The sequence below is a fragment of the Zalophus californianus genome, chromosome 10, assembly GCF_009762305.2.
Source record: "Zalophus californianus isolate mZalCal1 chromosome 10, mZalCal1.pri.v2, whole genome shotgun sequence".
In the NCBI taxonomy this organism is placed as follows: domain Eukaryota; kingdom Metazoa; phylum Chordata; class Mammalia; order Carnivora; family Otariidae; genus Zalophus; species Zalophus californianus.
Genome location: NC_045604.1, coordinates 14,221,503 through 14,249,439, shown reverse-complemented (window position 1 = coordinate 14,249,439; position 27,937 = coordinate 14,221,503). Strand labels below are relative to the sequence as shown.

The window sequence follows — 27,937 nt, the reverse complement described above, 5'->3', positions numbered from 1 at the left end:
GGGGACACCTGGGTGGCTCAGTTGGGCGTCTGCCTTCAGCTCAGGTCATGATCCCAGGGTCCTGGGATCGAGTCCCGCATCAGCCTCCTTGCTCAGCGGGGAGCCTACTTCTCCCACTCTGTCTGCCTCTCCCTACTGCTCCCCCTGCTTGTGCTCACTGTCTCTTTCTCTGTCTGGCAAATAAATAAAATCTTAAAAAAAAAACTAAAATGTTAGGTTATAATTGATATACGGTTAGTAGTCACAAAAAGTTATTTGTAACCCATTCTGTAAAGAATAGTAAACAATACTGTGACTCCCTTAGTTCATATTTTTATTCGTGTTCTCATTCATTCAGCATAGTTTGTGCCCTAAGAGGCATGGTATCTGTAGTATTCTATAGAATATAGAAGTCCTTGCAACAGTGAGTGCATCATGATAGAGCTTGACTGTGTAGTAGGCATGCAGTGGATTCTCGTACTTGAGGTGGTCATGATCTGTAAGGCCAGCATGAACACTGTGTCAGCAAATACCAAACCATTGCTCCTAAGGGGAATATAGGGTTAGGTTCCTGAGAGCCTGTGGTCAACACTTTTATCAACTAACCAATACATAACATTGTTTTATGTGTGTTTCTGTTTAAATTCATTAAATATATATTGTTGATTCATTAACATCTAACTCCTGGCTAATAGCACTGTAACTCCTGCCTGAATGCAGATTATCTAACAAACATCTTTTCTCCTCAAGGAACATAGTAGCCTTCTTGCACCTAGGAACACTAGACAGCAATGCAGCTCTGTGCTTGGGGTCCATTTTAAACAGTGAAATCACCCAACAACAAGCACAAAAAGATGGAAAAGGTAGTAGTAAAATTAGAACACAAAGGGACACTTGTTTGCAGCATAAGAGCTGAAATTCCAAAGCAGGCCTCAGCTGGGATGTGTACATCAGGTGACTCAGCTTTTTTGCTACTCTGCTTATATCTGTGAGTGAGTTTGAAAGCACTGTGGGTATTGATTAGGAGGTTACAAATGAATTTTAGTAAATTTGCAAATAAGGAATCTGAATAGTGAGGATCAATGGTTAGTGTTCTTATAAAGAAGTCATTGAACACATTGCTCTGGGTATTTACTGGTGAATCCGGGCATTATCCTCTTTGCAAAACAGAGTCACAATGAGAAATCCTGTATTTCCATTCAATCATGATTTATTGAGTCCTGATGGGTCAGGCACTATAATGGTGCTGGTGATAGGACATAGAAGACAAATACACCCTCCTGTTCGTTTGCCAGAGAGCTCACAGATGAGTATCTGTTACCACTTTTTCTCTACTTTATTGTCTCGTTTTCTCCTCCTCCTTCTCCTCCTCCTCTCTCACTCTCTCTCTCCTTCTCCCTGCCCTCCTGATTTCTGTCTCTCCCTCAAATACTTTTAGACTCAGATTCCTGAAGGTACTGAGGGAGGTGGGCTGGAAAATGGAACTAGCTGAAAAATGGAACATTCCAGAGTGTGTAGCTGACTTTAGGAGGACCCTCTTGATGATGGAGAACGGGCACACAGTTTCCATCTCCTCTTAGCTTCTAGAGCAACAGGGTTGAATGAGAGGATGAGGAGGTGCTGTTCCAGAAGGCTCACACTTTGAGCAGATTCATGGTTTCCCCAAGGCCATGTCTGTTTATTATCATTCAGTCATTCATTCAGCCAAATAATATTTACCGAGCCCCTACCATACACTGTGCTAAACCTTGGGAATACAACTGTGAAAATAGTGTGGCCAGTCTTTTAGTAGTTATTTCCCCTCTTGAGAATTGTCTTAAAGTACCAAATTACCTAAAGGCATTCAGTTTCTTTCCTACTAAGAAACATGCAGTATTTAAGAATGTCACAATCCTGGTTTCAGTTGTTATTCTCCACTCTAAGTGGTTTTCTTTCTTTTTTTTTTTTAATTAATTTATTTATTTGAGAGAGAGCATGAGTGAATGGGGGGGCACGGGGGGGGTAGTTCACAGAGGGAGAGGGAGAGAGAATCCCAATCCATGCAGAACACAGAGCCGACACGGGGCTCAATCTCACAACCCTGAAATCAGGACCTGAGCTGAAACCAAGAGTCTGACATTGAGCCAACTGCACCGCCAGGCTCCCCTGTAAGGAGTTTTCCTTAAGCCATTTCAATATTCTCTCCAAACACTTTTGCAGCCCATTTTCCAGTACACTAACCAAAGGCAAGCCTGAACTTTCCCTTTAATGCTAGGTTCATATAGCATTCCCCTCTACTTAAAATGGACTCTTTCTATATGAAAATAATGTTCCTGGAACCTCTTACCCTGATATCATTAGCTTTGTTACCAAACCAACTAAAAGGCTACAGATCATTCTAACTACAACATTGTATCTAGTTGGATGTTCCATTTCAGTAACTTTTATTTAGATGACATTTTTACTGTTTTTAGTTGAAATTAAATAGATAAGGCCACATTTTATATGTACAAATATATTTCTATATCTAGATCTATTCCTTCTGATATATCTTTATATCCTGTATCTCTTTGATTGTGGCCATAATACATATACACCATAATGCAATGAACTGGTCAAACACGAAACCATTATTTATCCTTCACTTTTACATATCTGGCCTGCCATTTCCCACCTGTGCATTTATAACCAAGACTATAAAGATGGAGGAGGAGCATGAACTAAATAAAAGAAAACAGATAAAACTATTAAAACTATAGCAGATAAATCCGATAAGAAGAAAAATATATAAAAATGGGAAAAGATTCAATAGAAACTCAAATATATAATATTAGATTTCAGATGTACCCACACTGAAATAAAAGTAGGGATGTGTATACCAAAGTCGAATATAAATGACCTTTGAATAAGTAGCTATTTAGGATTATTCACTCACAACTATTCCTTCCGCCCTCCCACCTCCATAAGGGTATCTAACAATTTCTTAGTTTGGAAATAGCTTACACTTATGAAGTCCTTGCTATATGCCAGGCACTGTTTTTAAATGCTTTATGTGTATGAACTCATAATCATTGTAACAGTCCTATGAGTAAAGTGTTATTATTTTCGTGTTATTTCATCTCTTTCAAATGAGGAAACAAGAATCGGAGGTTAAATTAGTTGTCCAGAATCACAGAACTCTTAAGAATAAAGCTGGATTTCGGAGGGGGGAGCAAGATGGCGGAGGAGTAGGGGACCTGGATTTCCTCTGGTCTCAGGAATTCAGCTGGATAGGGATCAAATCATTCTGAACATCTACGAACTTAACAAGAAATTGAAGAAAAGAATAGCAACAACTGTCTGAACAGAAAAGCGACCACTTTCTGGAAGGTAGGACCTGCGGAGAAGTGAATCCGAGGCGATATTCGGGATAATAGAAGGTGGGGGAGGGGGCCTCCATCGGCCGCTTCTGGCAAGTGATAGAGCCGCGGAGGACAAAATCGGACCTTTTAGAAGTCGGCTCCGCTGAGGGATGTCGCTCCAGTGGCTAAGCGGGGGGTGGAACCCTCGCAGGACAGTGTGGTCTCAGGACCCTCGGGGTCACAGAAAGACCAGGGGTGCCTGAGTGCAGCAGAGCTCCCAGGTATCGAGCAGGAAAGCCGGCTGCAGAGACGGAGCCGAGGCGCGGGCTCTCAGCTCGGGGTTGCCATAAACTGTGATCCGCGGCCCACTCGGACCACTGCTCCTCCAGCAGGGACCCAACAAGCGGCAGATCCGGGGAGACTCCCCTTCCTCCCCCGGGAGGAGCGGCTCTGGAGCGCACTGCAGGGATCTGCTGGGTTTGGAGACTCCACACAGGGTCGGGTGCCAGAGATAGAAACGATCGGTCATAGGCTAGGTGAGCACGGAGTGCGGCCGGAGACCGGGGAGAGGGGAGTGATTGACTGGCTTTTCTCTGGGGGTGCACTGAGGAGCGGGGCCCTGAGTTCACGGCTCCTGCGGGGCAGAGTTTGGGAGGCCGCCATTTTCACTCTCGTCCTCCAAGGCTGTACTGAAAGCTTGCAGGGAACAAAAGCTCCGAGAGCAAACCTGAGCAGATTGCTTAGCCCGGACGCGGCAAGGGCGGGGGCAATTCCGCCTCTGGCAAAGACGTTTGGAAACCACGGCAACAGGCCCCTCCCCCAGAAGATCAACAAGAACCGTCAAGCCAAGAACAAGTTTACCGATCAATGAGAACGGCAGAACCCCAGCGCTAGGGGAATACTGCACATAGAATCCAATGACTTTTTTACCATGATTCTTTAGTCTTTCAAAGTTAATTCTTTTTAACTCTCTTTTTTTTCTGAATTTTTCTTTTTCCCTTTCTCAACCAACATCTTATCCCTTTCTTAAAAAACATTTTTATTTTTCATTTTTAGAGTCATATTCTATCCATTCATAGTAGTTACCCTTATTTTTGGCATATATATATATATATATATATATAAGTTGTTCCCTCTTTAAAATTTTGAGATACAGTCTCTTCTAACAGATCAAAATATACCCTAAATTTCTAGTGTATGGCTTTGTTCTAGTCTCCTGCCTGATCACATTCTCTCCCTTTTTTTTTAAATCCTCTTAGTTCTTTTTTCAAACAACTTCTTATCGATTCCTTTTATAAAATATTTTTTAATTTTCATCTTTACAGTCCTATTCCATCCCTTCATCGTATCAACCCTTATTTTTGTACATATATAAGTTTCTCTTTCTTTAAAATTTTGGGAGACACTTTCTTCTAACAGAGCAAAATACACCCAAAATCTAGTGTGTGGCACTGATCTCTGCACCAGCCTGATAATATTTGATCATATTCTGGTTTTTTTGTTCTGTTTTTTTTGTTTGTTTTATTCTGTTTTTGTTTCTTTTTATCTTTTTCTTTCTTTCTTTCCCTTTCTTTTCCCCCAGTTTCAGGTCTTTTCTGATTTGTTTAGAGTATATTTTCTGGGGACATTGTTACCCTGTTAGCATTTTGTTCTCTCATTCATCTATTCTCCTCTGGACCAAATGACAAGATGGAAAAAATCACCTCAACAAAAAGAACAAGAGGTAGTACCGACTGCCAGGGACCTACTCAATATGGACATTAGTACGATGTTGGATCTAGAGTTCAGAATCATAATTTTAAAGATACTAGCTGGGCTTGAAAAAAGCATGGAGGTTATTAGAGACACCCTTCCTGGAGAAATAAAATAACTAAAATCTAACCAAGTCGAAATCAAAAAGGCTATTAATGAGGTGCAATCAGAAATGGGGGCACTAACTGCTAGGATAAATGAGGCAGAAGAGAGAATCAGCGATATAGAAGACCAAATGATGGAAAGTAAAGAAGCTCAGAAAAAGAGAGATAAACAACTACTAGATCACGAGGGCAGAATTCGAGAGATAAGCGATACCATAAGACGAAACAGCATTCGAATAATTGGGATCCCAGAAGAAGAAGAAAGAGAGAGAGGGGCAGAAGGTCTATTGGAGCAAATTATAACAGAGAACTTCCCTAATGTGGGGAAGGAAACAGGCATCAAAATCCCGGAGGCACAGAGAACCCCTCTCAAAATCAAAAATGGGTCAACACCCCGACATCTAATAGTAAAATTACGAGTCTCAGAGACAAAGAGAAAATCCTGAAAGCAGCTCGGGAGAAGAGATATGTAACCTACAGTGGTAGAAACATTAGATTGGCAACAGACCTATTCACAGAGACCTGGCAGGCCAGAAAGGACTGGCTTGATATCTTCAGAGCACTAAATGAGAAAAATATGCAGCCAAGAATACTATATCCAGCTAAGCTGTCACTGAAAATAGAAGGAGAGATAAAAAGCTTCCAGGACAAACAAAAACTAAAGGAATTTGCAAACACAAAACCAGCCCTCCAAGAAATACTGAAAGGGGCCCCCAAAGCAAAGAGAGAGCCTAAAACAGCATAGATCAGAAAGGAACACAGACAATAGACAGTAACAGTCACCTTACAGGCAATACAATGGCACTAAATTCATATCTTTCAATAGTTACCCTGAATGTAAATGGGCTAAATACCCCAATCAAAGACACAGGCTATCAGATTGGATTAAAAAACAAGACCCATCTCTGCAAGAGACTCATTTTAGACCCAAAGGCACCCCCAGATTGAAAGTGAGGGGGTGGAAAATGATTTACCATGCTAATGGACACCAAAAGAAGGCTGGGGTGGCAATCCTTATATCAGACAAATTAGATTTTAAATCAAAGACTAATAAGAGATGAGGAAGGACACTATATCCTACTTAAAGAGTCTATCCAACAAGAAGATCTGACAATTGTAAATATCTATGCCCCTAACATGGGAGCAGCCAATTATATAAGGCAATTAAATAACAAAAGCAGAGAAACACATTGATAACAATACAATAATAGAGGGGGACTTTACCACCCCCCTGATTGAAATGGACAGATCATCTAAGCAAAAGATCAACAAGGAAATAAAGACTTTAAATGACACACTGGACCAAATGGACTTCACAGACATATTCAGAACATTCCATCCCAAAGCAGCGGAATACACATTCTTCTCTAGTGCCCATGGAACATTATCCAGAATAGATCACATCCTAGGTCACAAATCAGGTCTCAACTGGTACCAAAAGATTGGGATTATTCCCTGCATATTTTCAGATCACAGTGCTTTGAAACTAGAACACAATCACAAGACGAAAGTTGGAAAGAACTCAAATACATGGAGGCTAAAGAGCATCCTACTAAAGAATGAATGGGTCAACCAGGAAATTAAAGAAGAATTTAAAAAATTCGTGGAAACCAATGAAAATGAAAACACAACTGTTCAAAATCTTTGGGATGCAGCAAAGGCAGTCCTAAGAGGAAAGTATATAGCAATACAAGCCTTTTTCAAGAAACAAGAAAGGTAACAAATACACAACCTAACCCTACACCTAAAGGAGCTAGAGAAAAAACAGCAAATAAAGCCTAAACCCAGCAGGAGAAGAGAAATAATAAAGATCAGAGCAGAAGTCAATGAAATAGAAACCAAAAGAACAGTAGAACAGATCAACAAAACTAGGAGCTGGTTCTTTGAAAGAATTAACAAGATTGATAAACCCCTGGCCAGACTTATCAAAAAGAAAAGAGAAATGACCAAAATCAACAAAATCATGAACGAAAGAGGAGAGATCACAACCAACACCAAAGAAATACAAACAATTCTAAGAACATATTATGAGCAACTCTATGCCAGCAAATTAGATAACCTGGAAGAAATGGATGCATTCCTAGAGATGTATCAACCAGCAAAACTGAAGCAGGAAGAAATAGAAAACCTGAACAGATCTATAACCACTAAGGAAATTGAAGCAGTCATCAAAAATCTCCCAACAAACCAAAGCCCAGGGCCAGATGGCTTCCCAGGGGAATTCTACCAAACATTTCAAGAAGAATTAATACCTATTCTTCTGAAACTGTTCCAAAAAATAGGAATGGAAGGAAAACTTCCAAACTTGTTTTATGAGGCCACCATTATCTTGATCCCCAAACCGGACAAAGACCCCATCAAAAAGGAGAATTACAGACCAATATCCTTGATGAACATGGATGCAGAAATTCTCACCAAAATACTAGTCCATAGGATCCAACAGAACATTAAAAGGATTATTCACCATGACCAAGTGGGATTTATCCCTGGGCTGCAAGGTTGGTTCAACATCCGCAAATCAATCAACGTGATACAATACATTAACAAAAGAAAGAACAAGAATCATATGATCCTCTCAATAGATGCAGGAAAAGTATTTGACAAAGTACATCATCCTTTCTTGATCAAAACTCTTCAGAGTATAGGGATAGAGGGTACATACCTCAATATCATAAAAGCCATCTATGAAAAACCTACAGCGAATATCATTCTCAATGGGGAAAAACTGAGAGCTTTCCCCTAAGGTCAGGAACGCGGCAGGGATGTCCACTTTCACCACTGCTATTCAACATAGTATTAGAAGTCCCAGTCACAGCAATCGGACAACAAAAAGAAATCAAAGGTATCCAAATTGGCAAAGAAGAAGTCAAACTTTCACTGTATGCAGATGATATGATACTTTAAGTGGAAAACCCAAAAGACTCCACCCCAAAATTGCTAGAACTCATACAGGAATTCAGCAAAGTGGCAGGATATAAAATCAATACACAGAAGCAACAAGACAGAAGAGAGAGAAATTAAGGAGTCGATCCCATTTACAATTGCACCCACAACCGTAAGATATCTAAGAACAAATCTAACCAAAGAGGCAAAGGATCTGTACTCAGAAAACTATAAAATACTCATGAAAGAAATTGAGGAAGACACAAAGAAATGGAAAAATGTTCCATGCTCATGGATTGGAAGAACAAATATTGTGAAGATGTCAATGCTACCTAGAGTAATCTACACATTCAGTGCAATCCCCATCTAAATACCATCCACTTTTTTCAAAGAAATGGAACAAATAATCCTAAAATGTCTATGGAACCAGAAAAGACCCCGAATAGCCAGAGGAATGTTGAAAAAGAAAAGCAAAGCTGTCGGCATCACAGTTCCGGACTTCCAGCTCTATTACAAAGCTGTCATCATCAAGACAGTATGGTACTGGCACAAAAACAGACACATAGATCAATGGAACAGAATAGAGAGCCCAGAAATGGGCCCTCAACTCTCTGGTCAACTCATCTTTGACAAAGCAGGAAAGGATGTCCAATGGAAAAAAACAGTCTCTTCAACAAATGGTGTTGGGAAAATTGGACAGCCACAAGCAGAAGAATGAAACGACCATTTCCTTACACCACACACAAAAATAGACTCAAAACGGTTGAAAGACCTAAACGTGAGACAAGAGTCCATCAAAATCCTAAAGGAGAACACAGGCAGCAACCTTTTCCACCTCAGCCGCAGCAACTTCTTCCTAGAAACATCGCCAAAGGCAAGGGAAGCAAGGGCAAAAATGAACTATTGGGATTTCATCAAGATAAAAAGCTTTTGCATAGCGAAAGAAACAGTCACCAAAAACAAAAGACAACCGACAGAATGGGAGAAGATATTTGCAAATGACACATCAGATAAAGAGCTAGTATCCAAAATCTATAAAGAACTTATCAAACTCAACACCCAAAGAACAAATAATCCAATCAAGAAATGGGCAGAAGACATGGACAGACATTTTTCCAAAGAAGACATCCAAATGGCCAACAGACACATGAAAAAGTGCTCAACATCGCTCGGCATCAGGGAAATCCAAATCAAAACCTCAATGAGATACCACCTCACACCAGTCAGAATGGCTAAAATCAACAAGTCAGGAAATGACAGATGTTGGCGGGGATGCGGAGAAAGGGGAACCTTCCTACACTGTTGGTGGAAATGCAAGCTGGTGCAACCATCCTGGAAAACAGTATAGAGGTTCCTCAAAAAGTTGAAAATAGAGCTACCATAGGATCAAGCTATTGCACTACTGGGTATTTACCCCAAAGATACAAATGTAGGGATCCAAAGGGATACGTGCACCCCGATGTTTATAGCAGCAATGTCCACAATAGCCAAACTGTGGAAAGAGCCAAGATGTCCATCGACAGATGAATGGATAAAGAAGAAGTGGTATATATATACAATGGAATATTATGCAGCCATCAAAAAGAATGAGATCTTGCCATTTGCAGTGACGTGGATGGAACTGGAGGGTGTTATGCTGAGCGAAATAAGTCAATCAGAAAAAGACATGTATCATATGACCTCACTGATATGAGGAGTTCTTAATCTCAGGAAACAAACTGAGGGTTGCTGGAGTTGGGGGGTGGGAGGGATGGGGTGGCTGGGTGATAGACATTGGGGAGGGTATGTGCTATGGTGAGCGCTGTGAATTGTGCAGAACTGTTGAATCACAGATCTGTACCTCTGAAACAAATAATGCAATATATGTTAAGAAAAAAAAAAAGAAGAAGATAGCAGGAGGAGAAGAATGAAGCGGGGAAAATCGGAGGGGGAGACGAACCATGAGAGACGATGGACTCTGAAAAACAAACTGAGGTTTCTAGAGGGGAGGAAGGTGGGGGCATGGGTTAGCCTGGTTTTGGGTATTGGGGAGAGCACGTTCTGTATGGAGCACTGGGTGTTGTGCACAAACAGTAAATCATGGAACAGTACATCAAAAACTAATGATGTAATGTATGGTGATTAACATAACAATAAAAAATTTCAAAAAAGAAGAACGCTGGATTTCAAACCCAGGCAGCTTGGCTCCAAAGCAATAGTACTTCAGAGTAGAAGTTGTAAGTTATTAGTTTTCAAAGCACTCTTGCAAATACCATCAGTGACACTCTAAGCATAATGTAATATGCAAATGAACTTGGTTTCCTTTCCACGTTCAGACTGACAATGCATCGTGAACTTGTTATCAGCTAAAAATGGTTTCTTTGGGAAACTGCACAAATGGTTAATTGAAAGAGTAACATGATAAATCGTAAAGGTATGGGAATGAGAAGAACACAAATAGAGAACACTTTAGGATGTTTTCCTGAAAACACAGAGTGAACAGGGAGAAGACACTAACTCCTACAACATTTAACCATATTCTTTTGTCAAAACTATAGAAATGCTCATGCCATCATAGCATCTTCCACATGTAATGACAGCAAAGTTTTATTGTACGGGAATAATGCCAGGCTGTCTTTTAAACCTGCCTATGAACTCTCATTTGAAGACTATAGAAAATTCCAGGTGCAAACTAGACTTAACTGTGATCTCATTCAGGAAGTATTTTCAGTTAAAATAGTATTTAGTATTCAGCTAAAAGTTCTTGCCACACTCTCTCTCTCTTTTCTTTTTAAGTTCTAAGAAAAATCTTTGCAATGCTTTAGAGGTATTTTTTTGAATATTTTTTTTTTTTAATTTAAGCTGAACAGTATGTGCATAACCTTTGATTTCTGTCTTGTCCTTCCAATCTCAGAGGTTTTCTTTGCTACAGTGTTATCAGCACTGTCCTGCTTACCAACATTGAAGCTGATTGTTTAAGTACTCAGTTGTGAGTATCTGGTGAAAAACCTTAAATAACTAGATAAACAGCCCAGCTGCCAACCTAAAGTAATCTTACACTTAGGGGGTGAGTGGCCCAGGAAATTTGCTCTTTGTCATTTTGACTTGGGTTTGAAAATGGACCTGGGCTGCATTCCAGCTCAAAGAGCCGTTCACTTCCAAAGACTCCTAAATTGTCCCAAGGAGCTCATTTTAACAGTGGATTATTTGTGTTTGGCTGGGCATCCTAATAGCAAAAGCTGTCTGCTTTGGCAAGCAAAGGCTATGGCAGGATTTAGAATTAGTGTCCCCAGTGTTTTTCTTGATGAGGTTATTTTTCAGAAAAGCAATTCCCCACCCCACATTTAAAAAGTGACACTGCATGAGTGTTGTGCAGGTGGTTTTCTTGAGCTCATAAAGAGCTTCCCATGGCAGGGTGGCCTGTTTTATGTATCAGAGGCAAATTTTAAACAAATGAGAACCAGCACCAGATTTTCTCCAAAACCAAAGCTGTCTTAATGGCATATTCATCTTTTCCTATACCAGAGGTAGCAGTTACTGGTTAGCTAGGGCCAACTAAGAATTTGGGGTTTTAAATTTAAAAAATAATGATAAAGAATTTATGAAAATTTTTCTTTTAGGGGATAGAAAGTGTAGGTACTTGAAGAGTCAATGCATGTTTATCTACACAACTGTAAATGCCTATTGTCTGACTTCCACTCGCCTGTGAGGTCTCCTGGGAAGACACAACTAAGTTTTGGTTACCATCAGTTGGAAGCTGACTAGCATAGTACTTACACACTATAGATGTTCAAATGTTAGTGGAAGGCACAGGTGAGACTATAACACAGGATTAAGTCACACTTCATTCACTGTATTAGAGGAGTCCAAAAGTAAGTACACAAGAAGATCCACAGGAATGAAGGAAGAACATGTTAGAATTTCTATTTATATTGAGTTTTACCTCATTTGTATACCTGTATACCTGTTTAACATGTCATTTTGCTATCACAGTATTACACACGTAAAATTTAAAATAAATAACTAGACATATATTAATAGTGCTTGCTTAAAATATCTTTACTGATGGGGGTTATCATCAAAATCTTTTGAGTCCCACTTCACTTCATTACTGCTCCATAATTCGTCTCTCATGGGTGCCAGTAGAATTTGTTTAATTTGATTTTTAAAGAACATGATAGGTAGAATATGAATAGACTTCCTGGTTAATCCTTACAACAACCCTGTGAGACATATATCTCCATTTTATAGATGATGAAACAATGAGTTAAAAAGTGCTTCCTGTGCTATTATTTTCTGGAATAATGTAAACAGAATTGGTATCATTTCTTCCGTATTTGGTAGAATTCATCAGTAAAATCATCTGGGCCTGTTTGGGAAGATTAACAATTATTGGTTCAATTTTTTAAATAGATATAGGCCTATTCAGGTTATCTATTTCTCCTTGTGTGAATTTTAGTAGGTTGTGTCTTTCATGGAATTGGTCTATTTCACCTAAGTTATCAAATTTATGATCATAGAGTTGTTCATAATATTCCTTTATCATCCTTTTCATATCCATGGGATCAGTAATGATGGCCCATTTCTCATCTCTGGTATTAGTAATTTGTATCTTCCCTCTTTTTTCCTAGCCTGGCTAGCTGTTTATCAATTTTACTGATCTTTTCAAAGAACTGGCTTTTGGTTTTGTTGATTTTCTTTATTGAATTCCTGTATTCAATTTCACTGATTTCTGCTCTGATTTTATTTTCTTCTGCTTACTTTGGATTTGATTTATTCTTTCTCCAGTTTCCTAAAGTGAAAATTTAAATTAGTGGTTTCTGCTGTATGCATTCAATGGTATAAATTTCCCTCTAGGCACTCCTTTTGCTGCATCCCACAAATTTTGCTAAGTCGTATTTTAATTTTCATTTAGTTTGAAATATTTTATTTTTCTTGATGCTTCCTCTTTGACCCAAATGTATCTAGAGGTATTTTGTTTGACCTCCAAATATTTGGGCATTTTTCAACTATTTCTGTTACTGATTTCTAGTTTAACTCCATTGTGATCTAGGAGTATACTTTGTATGATGTTTATTCTTTTGAATTTGTTGAGGTGTATTTTATGGCCCCGAATGTGTTCTGCCTTGGTGAATGTTCCATGTGAGCTTGAGAAGAATGTGTCAGCTATTGTTGTCTATAAATGTCAGTTAGAGTTGATTGATAGATGTTCTTTTCAATTGTATACTTACTGATTTCCTGCCTGCTGGATCTGTCAGTTACTTAGAAAGGGATGTTGAGATCTCTAACTACTACAATGACTTTTTCTCATTGCCGTTCTATCAGTTTTGCTTCATGTATTTTGATGCTCTGTAGCTAGGCACATACACATTAGGGATTGTTATGTCTTCTTTGAGAATTGACCCCTTTATTGTGAAATACCATCTTTATCCCTGAGAATTTATTTACTCTGAAGTCTATTTTGTCTGAAATTAGTATAGTTACTGCAGCATTCTTTTAGTTAATGTTAGCATGGTATATCTTCTCCATCCCTTTACTTTTAATCTGCTTATATTTTTATTTTTATTTAAAGCAGGTGTCATGGAGCCAGCATATAATTGAATCTTGTTTTTGTCCACAGTCTTTGCCTCTTGTTCATGTATTTAGACTTTTCACAATTAAAGTGATTGTTAATATAGTCAGATTAATTTTTTTTAAAGATTTTATTTATTTGACAGAGACACAGTGAGAGAGGGAACAGAAGCAGGGGGAGTGGGAGAGGGAGAAGCAGGCTTCCCATGGAGCAGGGAGCCCAATGCAGGGCTCGATCCCAGGACCCTGGGACCATGACCTGAGCCGAAGGCAGACGCTTAACGACTGAGCCACCCAGGCGCCCTAATATAGTCAAATTGATATCTACCCTACTTGTAGGTGTTTTCCATCAATTATGTTGTTTTCTGTTGGTCTTTTGTTTCTGTTTTGTTTTTGCTTTCCACTCTTTCAGGCTTCTCTAGTTTTATTCAGCATCTTATATGATTCTATTTTCTCTCCTCTCTTGGCATATCAGTTATACTTCTTTAAAAAAATTTTTTTTGTGTGTTTGCTCTGGAGTTTGGAATATACATATAACTCATCAAAGTCCACTTTCAAATAACACTGTACTGCTTCGTAGGTAGTTCGACTATCTTATAACAGATTATTCACAACTCCCCGATCCCTTATAATATTGCAGTCATTCATTTACCTCATCCATAAGCTGTAGTCACTGATTATGTTTTATTATGTATATTGTACATATTATGTATTTATTATGTATTATATATGTATAATATTATTTTGAAGAAAATGGTTATCTGAAAGGTAATTAAGAAAAATGAAAATAAAAGGTTTTATTTTACCTTCATTTATTTCTTCTCTAATGCCCCTCATTTCTAACCTATTTTGTTTTCCTTCTCTCGGATAACTTAAATGTTTTCTTTCTTTAGAAAAGAAATTGCATTTCTTGCATATTAGGGCTACCTGGGATATTTCTTCGTTTGTTATCAAAATATGTGTTTGTCTGCAAGTCTTTGTTTCTCCTTTACTTTTGAAGGATAATTTCTCTGGATACAGAATTGTAGGTTGGTGATTATTTTCTTTCAACACTTTCTCACTCCACTCTCGCTTGTGTGGTTTCTTCAGAGAAGTCCAATGTAATTCTTATCCTTGTTCCTCTATCTGGAAGGTGGGTTTTTCCCCTTTGGCTTTTTCAATATTTTTTCTTCGTATGGTTTTCTGCAGTTTGAATATGACATGCTTGGGTGTAAATTTTTGATGTTCTCTGAGCTTTCTGAATCTGGTTTCATGTCTGTCATTAATTTAGGAAAAAACTTCAAATATTTCTTCTGTTCCTTTTTTTATGTCTTCTCCTGATATTCCCAGTATGCCTAAGTTACACCTAGTATGATTGTCCAACAGTTCTTGCATATCTATTCCATATCTGGCATATGCTGTTCCATCTTTTTCATTCTCTTTTCTTTTTGAATTTCAGCTTTGGAAATTTCTCCTGACATATCTTCAAGCTCTCTGATTTTTTCTTCAGCCATGTCCAGTTTCCTGCTGAATCCATCAAAGCCATTCTTTATGTCTCTTATAGTGTTTTTGATTTTTAGTATTTCCTTGGGTTCTTTTTTAGTTTTCATCTCTGCTTACATTACCCATGTGTTCTTGCAAGTTGTCCACTTTTTTACATTAGCACCTTTAGCATATTAATCATAGTTGAATCCCCAGTCTGATAATTCCAAAATTTCTGCATATCTGAGTCTGTTTCTGATGTCTGACCTTGCCTCTTCAGATTTGAGTTTTTTGGGGTTTGTGGTGGGTGTTGCTCTTTGCCTTTTAGCATGAGTTGTCATTTTTTGTTGGACACTAGACATGATATATCAAGTGGAAAAAACTAAAATACGTAGGCCTTTAGTGTGAGCTTTTATGTTTTCTGCCAAGGAATTAGGCTGTTCCCTGTTGACTACAGCTGTGGTGTCAGAGCTAAAATTTTCTTTAGTGTCCTTTTCCTTCTCCCCTGGTTTTCTTTGAGTGTCCCTAGAGACTCTTAAATGGGGTCTCAGGCTTGCAGTTATTTTGGCTTTGATCTCCTGTTATTACACAGGAACCTAATGATGTGGTGGTAAATTGTGGGGAGGGGAAATGTTCCATCGTCCTCTGATTAGGTCTCAGTCTTTTAGGGAGCCTTATTTCTCTTCCCTCAGATTGGTCAGGCTTTGATGTTCCCCCAGGCTGGTAAAATAGTTTCACTGAGGACATGCCTTATTAAGAAGAACAGAGAGCTCTGAGAATATTCCCAAATGGCTACTTTTTCCCTCCCTCTGTGGGAAGCAAGAGTGAGGTTCACAGTGAGAACCTGGTAGGCCTCCTACTAGTAAAACTCAGGATAGCATGGGAGCCCCTCTGTGATGGGGCCCCTCACAGTTCTTAACTCTCAACTGGCCCACACTGAGCCACCAGCAATTTGTCAATTATAGTTGAAGGTATTCCTATGAGATTGTCTTCAGTGCACTTCTCTTCCTGAGCTTCTGCTCCCAGGAGGTTGTGAACCTCACTATCTGCCTATCTCTCCCATTTTCAGAGCAGAAGTTTGCCCTGGGACCTCAGTTTTCTGATGGATCTAAGAAGAGTTGATTTGAAATCTGTTCAGCTTTTACCTGTTGTGATGATGGAAGTGATGACTTCCAAACTCTTTACATATTGGACTGGAAACTAGAGTCCAGATGAGTAAACAAATTCAGGTAGTTTAAATACCTCAACCAAGCTGAAAACACTAGTAAGTGGTAGTCCAGGGATTCCCACCTGGTTCTGGGTAGACTAGGGCTTGGAGTAGGGCCCAGCACATGTTTGACAAATGAATCAGTGGCCCCAAGGCCAGGCCAGACCCTTTTCCACTATATCATACCACCGTTATCAAAAGTACAGTGATTAGATGGGGTCTAGGGTTCAGAGAATAAAGAAAATAACCAAATGAAAACTTCCCTCAATAAAAAAAATAAAAGAATGGAACATTCTTAAGGGTATTAGTGAAGAAAACAAAAAATTACTTACATAACAAGGGAAAGAATTGCTATAAAGTAAGCCTAATCAGCACTAGAATACTTTGGTCAAATGTGGACAACTAACTGAGATGTAAGAGGTAAAGAAAGCTCAGACTACCCCATTTCCATTTTTATCAGTTTAGTAAACTGCTTCTAGACAGGTGTTCAGAATATAAAAGTGGTTTACAAGACAGATGCAAAGAGGATCTGGAAAGTGAGGCCTTTGGAGGAAGAGTACTCTGTGTCTAGAGAAGAAGAAGCTGGGGGTCCGTTGAATAGGCCTCCAAGCATATGAAGAGCAGGCCCATCTCTACCATTTACAGAGCACAAGGCCAGAACAATGGAAGCCATGCATCATATGACAGATTGAAAAGTTACAGATCAAGTTAACTGTTAAATATGTTCTGTCATTTACCATAATAAAAATAGTTTTATAACAACATCAAGAACTACATGTAAAATTAAGAATGAAAGTTGGCAAGATATCAAAGACAACAGAATTTACTAATTGTTCCCATGACTGGATTACCAATTGGTGGGTCTATAATGTTTGAGTGAGTAATAAAATAAAGACACACATAAATTATGCATAATATGGATTCCATATAGTTTATTTTCTTGCATTTATTTTAGCAGAATCATTAATTATATTTTTATTTTTTAAGTTTTTTAATTACATTTTTAAAATCAAGATTTTGATTTATTACATTATCAATAATGATATAAGCTGGATTTTAAAAGAAAATATAAATCTAAAGCATATACAGTTTGAATACATTTTTAGCAAGTGTAAATTAACATAAAAAACAAAAATTTAAACTTATTTACATGTCTTAAAAATGTGTTATTTTATTTAGAATTATCTATTATGTCAAAATGAGGAATAAATATAATTAATAAATAACAAAAGTTTAAACTAAGATCATTTAGGTAAAAATTAACCTTTTCATTTACTTTTTTGAAATTTAAATTGTTGTGTGTATTTATAAAACTAAAACTATTCACAGTTCTAGGTTTCTGAGTTCATCAAGTGCCTACATAAAAAATCACTACCATGCTTCGCACATATGCCTAAACTTCATACATTCAAATTTAAGAGTAATTTGAATTGTTTACTATTGCAAAATATTCCTGCTATGTCAAGGGCAACTCTCGTAAATATGGTATCAATTCCTGAGTACCTCTAGAATCACAATTTGGACTAAAAAGAAAGCAAGAGTATGGATGTTCGGCACCACAGAAAAATAACCCTTCATCATATGAAGTTCTACTGCATTTCTGCTATCCAAGAGGAATGATTTTATTCAAATTAATTAGTTTTTTTATCTAAGCATCTTTGTCACTTAAATTCTTTTCATCCTTGAAAGCAGTGTCTGTTACAGCGTAACTGTCCTTCATGTCACTTGGGCTTAGTCACTTTTATTTCACTAACACAGAGCAACAGATGTGAGCTTCTCCCTGGGGCCTGAACAGCGTCAGTCATAAAAGCAGGTATTTAGGGTTAAGAGCACTGCTGGGCCAGAGTAGAGAGCCGGCGGCAGAGACACCTGTGTGTTCTTCAGTACATTTATGTTGTGTGTGTTTATAATGTATGAACTCTCTAAAAGAGGTGGGCTCAGGGTAGAGGTCCTGCTTTCCAAGGTTTTCTTAAAGGGAAAAAAAACAAAAACTGTCCCAAATCATCTCCATTACGGATAGGCCTCCCATAGGAGGAGACAATATGATTTTATCTAGTCTGACCATTTTATTTACAGTATTTAGTACTTTAGTACTTTGTACGTTAGTTGATTTAGTACTTTACTTCTTTAATTTATTTGCCTTTTTACCATGCATGAAGAGTATTCATTTCTGTCCTCAGTCAAATGTGGCTTCTCTGGCTACTGAGTAAAAGAATGCTTTTGCCCTCTAAACTCCTGTAGCATTCCTTTGAATGCTACAACACTGTGGTACTTAGCACAGTATATCACCTTTCCCATTTCATTCATGCAGTCAACAAATCTTTATTTTTTACAAAACAAAGTACCTACTCCTATGAAGCTTATACGTTCATGTGGGACACAAAATAAATAAACATGTAATATCAGGGAGTGGTAATTAAGAAGATAGAGGCCAGTTGAGGTGACAGAAAGTTTCAGGAGTGCTATTTTGCATATACAGGTAGTCTGGGAAGGCCTCTTTGAACAGAGATGTCATAAAAGGAGGGAATGAGCCATGGAAATAAGTGGAGATAAGACTGTCTAGGTGGAAGCATCTGTAAGTATAAAGACTAGAGGAAATGTGTCCAGTAAACAAGTGTTGCTAAAGAACACTAAATGAGGGGAAATGTAGAGGCCAATAAGCCACGTCAGAGAAGGACCCAAAAGCACAACTATGTGGGGGCTTTATAGGTCAAGGTAAAAAATACAGATTGTGAGTTCCTTGAAGAACTGGTCTGGTCTTTGCATTGCTCAGAGGTTTTTAATAGTACCACCCATAGCTATGGCAAGCCACGTGTCTAAGGAAGCTTCAGTATGTCTGGCTTTCAAATGATAAAAATTAACTGCCAATTTTGTCTTATTTGAGGCTATGATGGGAAATTTGAAGTACGGTTAGATATCTATCTATAAATTTAATATGATATAAGTTATAATAAAATAATAATAACAATACAAAGTCAATAAGATCTCTGTGGTAATCTTTGATCTTTTTCTTCCCAGGATTTCCAAACTGTATTACCATCATTTGATCTCTTCTCAAAGTATGGAAAATTATATTCAAAAGCTGGACAAATTATCTAAAGGTATGCATTTTTGCTAAGAAGTACTTCAAAAAGTATATTAAAAACATTTTAAAAAATCAAATGAGATTGACTTTAACTTTTTAGCATTTTTAAAACCATGATATAATATTTATATATAATAAAACTCCATTTTTCATTCTAATTTAATGGTTTTTAACATTCAGAAATCATGGATTTTATTTTTCAAAGCTCTTCTCCAAAACAGACTCAAAATACATTAAGAAATAGGATTGACAAAAATCTGAAGTAATCTTTTTCTTTAAGTTAATTAATACAATAAAAGTTTTACATAATGCCATGAAAAAATATTGGTAGTGTCCAAAAGCTAAAATAGTTTAAAATAACTGCTTTCAGTATGTGTGTTATTTGAAGTATGAGTTGTCTTTAGGGGATTCCAAATAAAGAGTGCCAAGGATCTCTGATTATCAAAGTTTACAGTATAGAGAAGAACAGAGATACCCACATAAACTTCAAGATCACAAAATGAGCTCTCAGTGAAAACTGTTTAATTGTTGAGTTTTAGAATAGGAAGTGATTATAATCAAAGTAAGACTAATAGGTATTCTGGCACTTTCAGCCTAATATAAAGGAGGTATCGGATGAAGACAGCAAAGATCACTGTGGTTGACGGAAAAGAGGCAGGAATTCAAAATCACACTGGGTGGAAGACCCCGGTACCCTCCCACACCAGGAAGCGAGGGGAAAGCACTGGTCCATTGGAAAGAGCACAGAGTAGATTCAAGCAACTTATGTTTGTTCTGTAGATTTAGTGTTAGTGTCACTTCTCCCCCACTTACAACTTTGGATGCTTCAACTCAAAAATCAGTGTGTTAAATGTAGATAGTAGTATCTACCTCTTAACTACTCCAAAGGAATATTGGAAGGGAAATATGAAATATTCTGAGCTAATAGAAAAACATAGTGCTAAGCGGAATTGCGGTTTCAAAGGTTTATAAAGTACCATTACATATGGGAACATTTATCTAGTATTTGTGATTCACAGTATGCAGTAGTGGAAATAAAATTTTTCGTATTTATGTATGACTTCAGGTATTAGTTCAAAGATATAGTGGAAGAAATCAGAGAGGGAGACAAGCCATGAGACTCTGGACTCCAGGAAACAAACTGAGGGTTACAGAGGGGAGGAGGGTGGGGGGATGGGGTAGCCGAGTGATGGGCATTAAGGAGGGCACGTGTTGTGATGAGCACTGGGTGTTATACACAACTAATGAATTGTTGAGCACTACATCAAAAAATGATGTACTATATGTCGGCTAATTGAACATAATAAAAAGAAAAGATACAGCCTGTTTATAATGGTGAAAGGTTGAAAACAATGTGTATACTCAGTATATGGTAAGTTAAATAAATAAGACATAAATGCAATACTATGAAGACATTAAAAATGCTAACATAGATCTTTACCTATTAATTTGAAAAAATGCCTGTATTTCTAAGAAAAGAAGGCTGGATTCAAAAGAACCTGTGTAGTATGAATCCTTTAAAAAAGGTGTGTGTGTGTGTGTGTGTGTACACATATATAATGTGTGTGTATGTATAAAAACACTTGCATGCACTGACTTGTGTATTACATGTATATGTATACGTTCTTATAAGGCAAAGTGTTAATGATAGTTATCTCTAGATAGTGAGATTATGATTGCCTTACCTTTTCGGGTGATAGTTCTTTGTGGTCTCATTTTATAAAATTTATATCAAATCAGACAAAAGCAAAGTGTTAAAGTACTCCAGTAGGGACTAATTGCTCTTCTCTACCAATTACAAAAACATCTTGACTTTATTCTATTCAATCATAATAATTTAGAGACAATTATCTTTTTTTTCTAAAGACAAAATAATTACTTGCTAAATTATTTATAAAGAAGACAAGGATGAGTAACAAATGTTTCACATTACTTTTAATTAAAAAGTGTGCACAATGCACAGATATGTGACAGAAATATGTGATAGAAATTTTTAAAAATGTTTGCTAATGCTTCCCTTGGATTTTTAACTATTTTGTAAATTGAAAATATTATCAAAATGTCATCTCCTCTTCTTGGAAAGGAAATTAATGTCTAGTGTTTAATTTTGGTAAGTGAAGGGTAGCAGCCTTAGCTGAAGCTCTCCTATTAAGATTTAATTTCACCAAATACAACAGAGTGCTCCTGTTCTTTGTAAAGAAGGCCAAGACAGGAACACTTACACCAAAGTGTTGAATAAAGATGCCATAGTAATTTTTAGAGCTATCTATTTGATTGCTTCAGCTTCAAGGTAGTTCATCACTTCACTATAATTCACCCTACATTGCCTCTTACCCCCATACTACGTTTTCCCATCAGTCCGATTAGAATAGTGATGCCTTTACCAGATTAATCTTTCTTTCCTTAGCATGTCTGCGTTTCGGATAAACAGAACCTACACTACCCATCTTGATTAATACACTAAGATTTCTGCTACTGAAATTGCTGAGAGTGAATTAGATTTTAAATACACGCATATTTTAAAATCTATTCTCTGACTAGAATATGACTCCTTTTAATTTCTTTAATTGTCCTTTGTAACTGGTCGTTTTTGTAACCTTTGATAGTTTTCCTAAAGGCAGCTTGGTTGAAATGAGATTATACTATGTTGCATCAAGGGTATGAATTGTTTTGCTGTCTTTTTAGCTACATTCATCTTTCCAGGCAGAAGAGTCCTTTTAAGGATTTGTGTGAAGAAAACTTAGCAAAATGAGGTGAAAGCATTGGTTAATCTGACATCAATGTGAGTTTTCTTGCATTATGTGCTCCTTGAGTTTTTCGCATTCTTCTTTGTGATGGGCCTTGGTCCAGGCTGTCTTTCTGCTAAAATGTGGTTCAATTTTGAGACCAGATGAGTTAAGTTTTAATTAAATTATGCATGAAAACCAGTGTACTCCCCCGCCTTTTCATGGCTTATAAATGACTCAAATAGCTGAGAAAAAAATTAAAATGAAACGTAAGTTTAGTTAGCACCTGAATTAGGGAACAGGTGAAATTCTATTGTCTTTCTCCAGAAGAAATAAGGTCTTAGCAACTGTGTAAGGAAAAAGAAGTTGTGTGAGGAGAAAGTAATAATCAAGCATATAAGCTATATATACGCCTGTTGGGGGTTAATTTTTTAATTCAACAAGAGAAATAATTTAAACCTTGTCACTCAGTTTGACACTATGTGAATTTATAACCCTTTCCAATTTAGTCATAATGAATTGGCAAAAAAAAATGACACAAAACCCAAGATTTCTTTAGTATCTTTTTCTTGACTCTGTGGTCCTTTGAATAAAGATGATATAAGAACCCACTTGCCTATAGGAAGACATTCTGCTGTGTTTCTCCATGACTGAGGCAGGTGGGCTGAGCATTCCATGTGTCTAATGGTACACACGATCAGCTTTGGTTACCAACATCTGCAGCGGTGTAAACAGAGATTAGAGAATAAAATAATTCCAGCAGACATGAGTCAAATCACAGTGTAGCCTCCCAGACTTTTAACTGAGCTAACTCTAAGTGAGGAAGATATAAATAGAGAATTTGAGAACTCATGTTCCTGGGTTCTTTTTCTTCTTTCATTGTACTCTTTTGTTTTTAGAAAATAAAAGAAGACAAAATGTAAAAATGAGGTTAAGGTATGAAGTGAGTGTGGAATAGAAGACCCCCACTGCCTAGAATCCTGGATTCTACTTCTGTGGCTATTGAGTAACCTTGACACAAGTCTCTCAACCTCTGAAGTGTTTCTCTCTCTCTCTCTCTCTCTCTCTCTCTGTCTCTCTCTCTCCCTTGTCCCCTCTTTCTCTCTCATTTGTCCAAAGGAGAAATTGGAAACATCTTTTGTTCATTCAAATATTCTAGTTCTAAAAGTAAAATAAAAATGTATCCTACAGAAAATACATTTAAACCACACTTCTTAAAGTGATTCAATAAACTATAATACTTTATATCCAACTGCTCATAAATTAATTACAGTGTGGACCTATGTACACATAGTATATGGATAGTGGGTCTTTTCCCTCTGAGAATGTCTGTCACAACCACAGATCAAAAGTGCCATAAATGGCTCCACTGAAGTGGCCATATTCTGACCCCATCGCCCTAGTCACAACTGATGAGACCAGTTTGGGTACCCAAGTTAAGGGCAACCAACATGTAAGTGTGAATGATGAATGGTTTGAAATATGAATGGTATGAAGTGGTTTTGTGTGAGAGCTCTAGCCTTAGGAAAAATAGGGACCCATCAGACCAATTAGAACCCCTTCAGGACGTTGAACTTGCAACATACAGACAAGACCAATGGGTGTGGGACCAGAAACATGGGCTCCCTCAAATAGAGAAGACATTTGTGGGTCTCTGTTGCAAAGAGAGTGAAAAGGTAATCTAGTACTAGGGTTGTACCTAGTACATTGTATTCACTTACTAAGTGGCTTCTGAATGAAAAACAAGTATCTGACTGGTTAAATTGTGAAATTTTAGAGTACACCTTCTCACCCTTGAATCTTTCATAGCATTTAGCAGTCTATTAGGTATTTTGTAGGTGCTGAATGAATATTTATTGATTCTGGCTTCAGCACAAACTTGGAGGACAATTGGCTGGTATTAGAAAGAGTCTGAGCATTGCCCACTTCAAAGCCATGTGGCAAGTCTTATGATTCAGTCCATAACCTTGCCCTTGTCTGTATGATAGTCTAAGCTGGAATTTTAAAACTGTTTAATATAATGAGGCATTATGCAAGGAATTATTATTTGTGAAGTTTTATAGGAAACAGATTCACTTTTAAAACAGTTAACATTAATTTAGAGCCAAATTTGGTGGGGCACCTGGGTGGCTCAGTCGGTTAAAACTCTGCCTTTGGCTCAGGTCATGATCCCAGGGTCCTGGGATGGAGCCCCAGTGGGCTCCCTGCTCAGTGGGGAGCCTGCTTCTCCCTCTCCCTCTGCCCATCCCCACCTCAATTATAACTGAGGAAAGCAATCTGTTTCATCTGGAAAACTACTTAGCTACATCAACTTATATAAAATCTCCTTCTACATTCCCAATACGAGCCACTCAAGAAAGTTAAACATAATGTCTGACTAAAACTAAGTGATAACTTGATTACCCATCTTTTTTACCAAACTCAATTCTGAATGAATGTTGATCCCCATTAAAAACATGAAGAACACTGTGGATGTTTAAAGGAATACGCCTTGAGGACATTCAGAGTTGGATCTCCAGTTCTTCTGAAATCAAAATACTCATCAACTTTCTTACAGTTAATCAAGTAATGTCTTTCCCCCCCCCCGCCCACCTATCTCTAATGTCTCTCATGATAAATGCCCTCTATCCAACATCTAGCAGAGCACCTGGCACAGAGTAAAATATCTGTTGTATAAATGTTGTTAAGGAAGTTCCAAAAATAATGCCTATAATGACACCATTGCTCATTTGAATGCATGCTTTGTGGAATGTTATTTCTAACTAGTCTCATTTATAGTTATGTTGTATATGATTTTGGATACACATTTGGATATACACTAAGTTGGTTGATCCTGAGGTCCAGTTATGATTGATGCTTGGGTAAAGTGTTCCTTCTGGGAAATAATCTTTCATATCTGTAAATTAGTAATTATCCTTATTTATATAATATAGTATTATGGTTGTAAAGTCAAGTTTGCATTCTTTTCTTTTTTAGTTTTTTTTTTTTTAAGATTTTATTTATTTATTTGAGAGAGAGAGAAAGAGCACAAGCAGGGGGAGAAGGAGAGGGAGCTGGGAGCCTGACATGGGGCTCGATCTCAGGACCTGGAGATCATGACTTGAGCCTAAGGCAGATGCTTACCCATCTGAGCCACCCAGGTGCCCCAAGATTGCATTCTTATCTTAGGGAAGTCCTGAATCTTTCTTACCGATTGTATCACCTTTTTATTGTGGTCGCCCACATTTATGACCTACCTCTCACATCCACATAGTGTCCATTTATGTGCTAATTTTACCTTCAGTCACATTTTTTTCCTCCAGTTCTTTTAACTTTGCCCTGATGTTCTCTTCCATTTTACTTTTTTCCTCTTGTAAAATGGCTCAAACAAAGTGGGATGTTAATAAAATCACAAAGTTATATGTGGAACTTGTCTAAGATCATAATGATGACTAAAAGCAGCAGAATTGCTGAGCTAGTAGAGCTCACTTGATCCAAGTTCCAGATTATAAAAAACCATTACAGAGGGCTGCCTGTCTGGCTCAGTCGTAAGAGCATGTGATTCTTGACCTCCAGGTGGTGAGTTCAAGCCCCATGTTGGGTGTAGAGAATATTTAAAATAATATTTTTTAAAAAACTACATAAAACATCAGAATAAAATTTTGTTGAAAAATGAGTGAGTGAGTGAACATAGTTTGGGTTGGTCTTTGTTCCATGAATTAAATTCTAGTTAGCATCTGTCTTTAAACTTATCTAAAACCACAACTCATTCCATCTTTTGTGTTACATCTTTAATGATAAACTTCCTAACTCTTCTACAATAAGCGAACTCTTATTTACCACTGCCAATGAAAGATTCTAAATGAGAGAAATGGCATTAATTTGGACTGAAAATGTAACTGATTATTTGTTGTATCCTACAAAAAGCACACAATACCAAAACACTTATCTGTCCTCCCATTTTATAATTCAAAACATTCTCCTGTGAGAATAGAATGAAATCCCAGCTTGGTCTGTGGCTTATGCTTGGCTTACTCCTTTTGGAGCTCAGTGTCCCCAGCAGGCTCCCTCACAGGGCGTAGTAGGGTGTTGCTAAGTACTCTTTCATGTCTAAACACTTCAACTCATTGAGGAGGAAATCACCTTGCTTCTGGTACTAGCAGATACAGTCATTTATCAGTACATTGAGTTTATAGTTCTCAGACTTGTATTTATGATTGTGAAATGTAGCTCATTAGCACACTGTGGCATTAAGCAGTCCTTGCTACAGGTGTCTGTACATTAAGGAATCCTGATATTAAGAAATGATGAAACTATGCATACTGGTTGGAATAAATCAGTGAAGCAAATAGAAGGGAAACATACAGTGTGTGTTTAATGTTAACTTGAGAAGTTAATTTGCTGCCATACAGGGAGACTGTAAGACCCTACAAACTGTAAGTGAAGCCCAAGATCCTATAATGAAATCTAATAATGATTATTTGGTAGGCTTGCTTTGTTCCATAGTTAACCTATTTTTCAGCTCGAAAGTAGTCTGTGCTACTTAATATATTTTAAGGCATTTATATTTAATTCCAAACTACAACTACCTAGCAGAAATTAATTTTCACACCTCTCAATGTGAAAATAATCCAACTGAATGAAAGATAAGTAAAAATATAGTTCTTACAAAATGTAGTCCTTCACTCATACTTACTATTATAAACTAATAACATCACTGACTGGGAGAAGAGAACACATACAAGATCATTTTGTGATTTTTATAGCCTAAATAGTTTACTCATTCTTTTGAAACCTGGATTCTCTGCTTAACAAGGATTCAATATGGAACCTTTTATTTTTGAGTGTTACTTTATTACAAGTCATGTGAGTACAGAAATTTTTTGGTATACAGAAAATGAAATTGCTACCCTCAGCGGGTTACATTCAGTTGACATGACGAATCTGAGGAGTAACTAAAAATGAAGAGTGGTTATTTAGTATAAGATATACTTTTTAATTTACTACATGCCTAAAATGTGAGAAAATTGGATTAAAGTGGGATGGGAATAGTTAAGAACAATTTCTTGGAGGATTACAAGAGTTAAGACATATAGTAGTAAGGACTTTGGGTGATTATGATGTATCAGTGTAGGTTCATCAATTATAACAAATGTGCCACACTTGTGGGGGATGCTGGTAATGGGGGGGGTGCCTGTGTAAGGGCAAAGGGTACAGGGGAAATTTATGTACCTTCCTCTTAATTTTGCTCTGAACCTAAAACTACTCTTTAAAACAAGGGCTTTTATCTTTTAAAAAATGGCAATACCAAAATGTCAAGTAACTATAACTCTCATCCAGTAAATTGGTAGGAATATAAGTTTATAGAATATCTTTATTAAACTGTTTGTATATAGCCATTAGAATCTTACATATGTATATTCTGTGACCTAGCCCTTCCTCTCCTAGATATATATCTAAAAGAAATGTGTACATATGTTCACCAACAAAAATGTACAAAATATTCATAGCCTTCTTTTTCATAGCCCTAAAGCAGAAACAACCCAAATTCCCATCTGCTGATGAGTGGATAAACAAAATGTGGTACATCCATACAAAGGAATATTATTGGCAATGAAATGGAATAATGTACTGATATATATACCCCAGCATGGATAAACCTCAAAAACATTATGCTTAGGTGAAATAAGCCAGTCACAAAAGACCACATGTTGTGTGGTTCTAGTTATATGAAAGGTCCAGAATGGGCAAACATATAGAGACAGAAAGTAGATTAGTGGTTGTCTTGTGGTGGGGATAGGGAGCAACTGCTAATGTTTGTGGGTTTCTTTTTGGAGTGATGGAATGTTCTAAAATTAGATTATGGTGATGGGTGAACAGCTCTGTAAATA

At 37.4% G+C, this 27,937-nt stretch overlaps 1 protein-coding gene across 15 annotated transcripts in view; it reads left to right on the top strand.

Moving 5' to 3' along the window:
- The window catches only part of SPATA17 (spermatogenesis associated 17), a 250,590-nt gene that overhangs the window by 161,190 nt on the left and 61,463 nt on the right, over positions 1-27,937 (top strand). For 14 of the 15 annotated variants that reach the window (XR_003523443.1, XR_003523438.1, XR_003523436.1 and 11 more), the window contains one exon: positions 19,275-19,357. Coding sequence is in view for 9 of the 15 variants with exons in the window: in XM_027614221.1 (XP_027470022.1) it covers positions 19,275-19,357 (83 nt within the window). In the remaining 6 variants the exon portion in view is untranslated. Of the gene's footprint in view, positions 1-19,274; positions 19,358-22,026; positions 22,046-27,937 lie in introns of those variants that run through there. The other variant, XM_027614217.1, reaches the window with a different exon arrangement.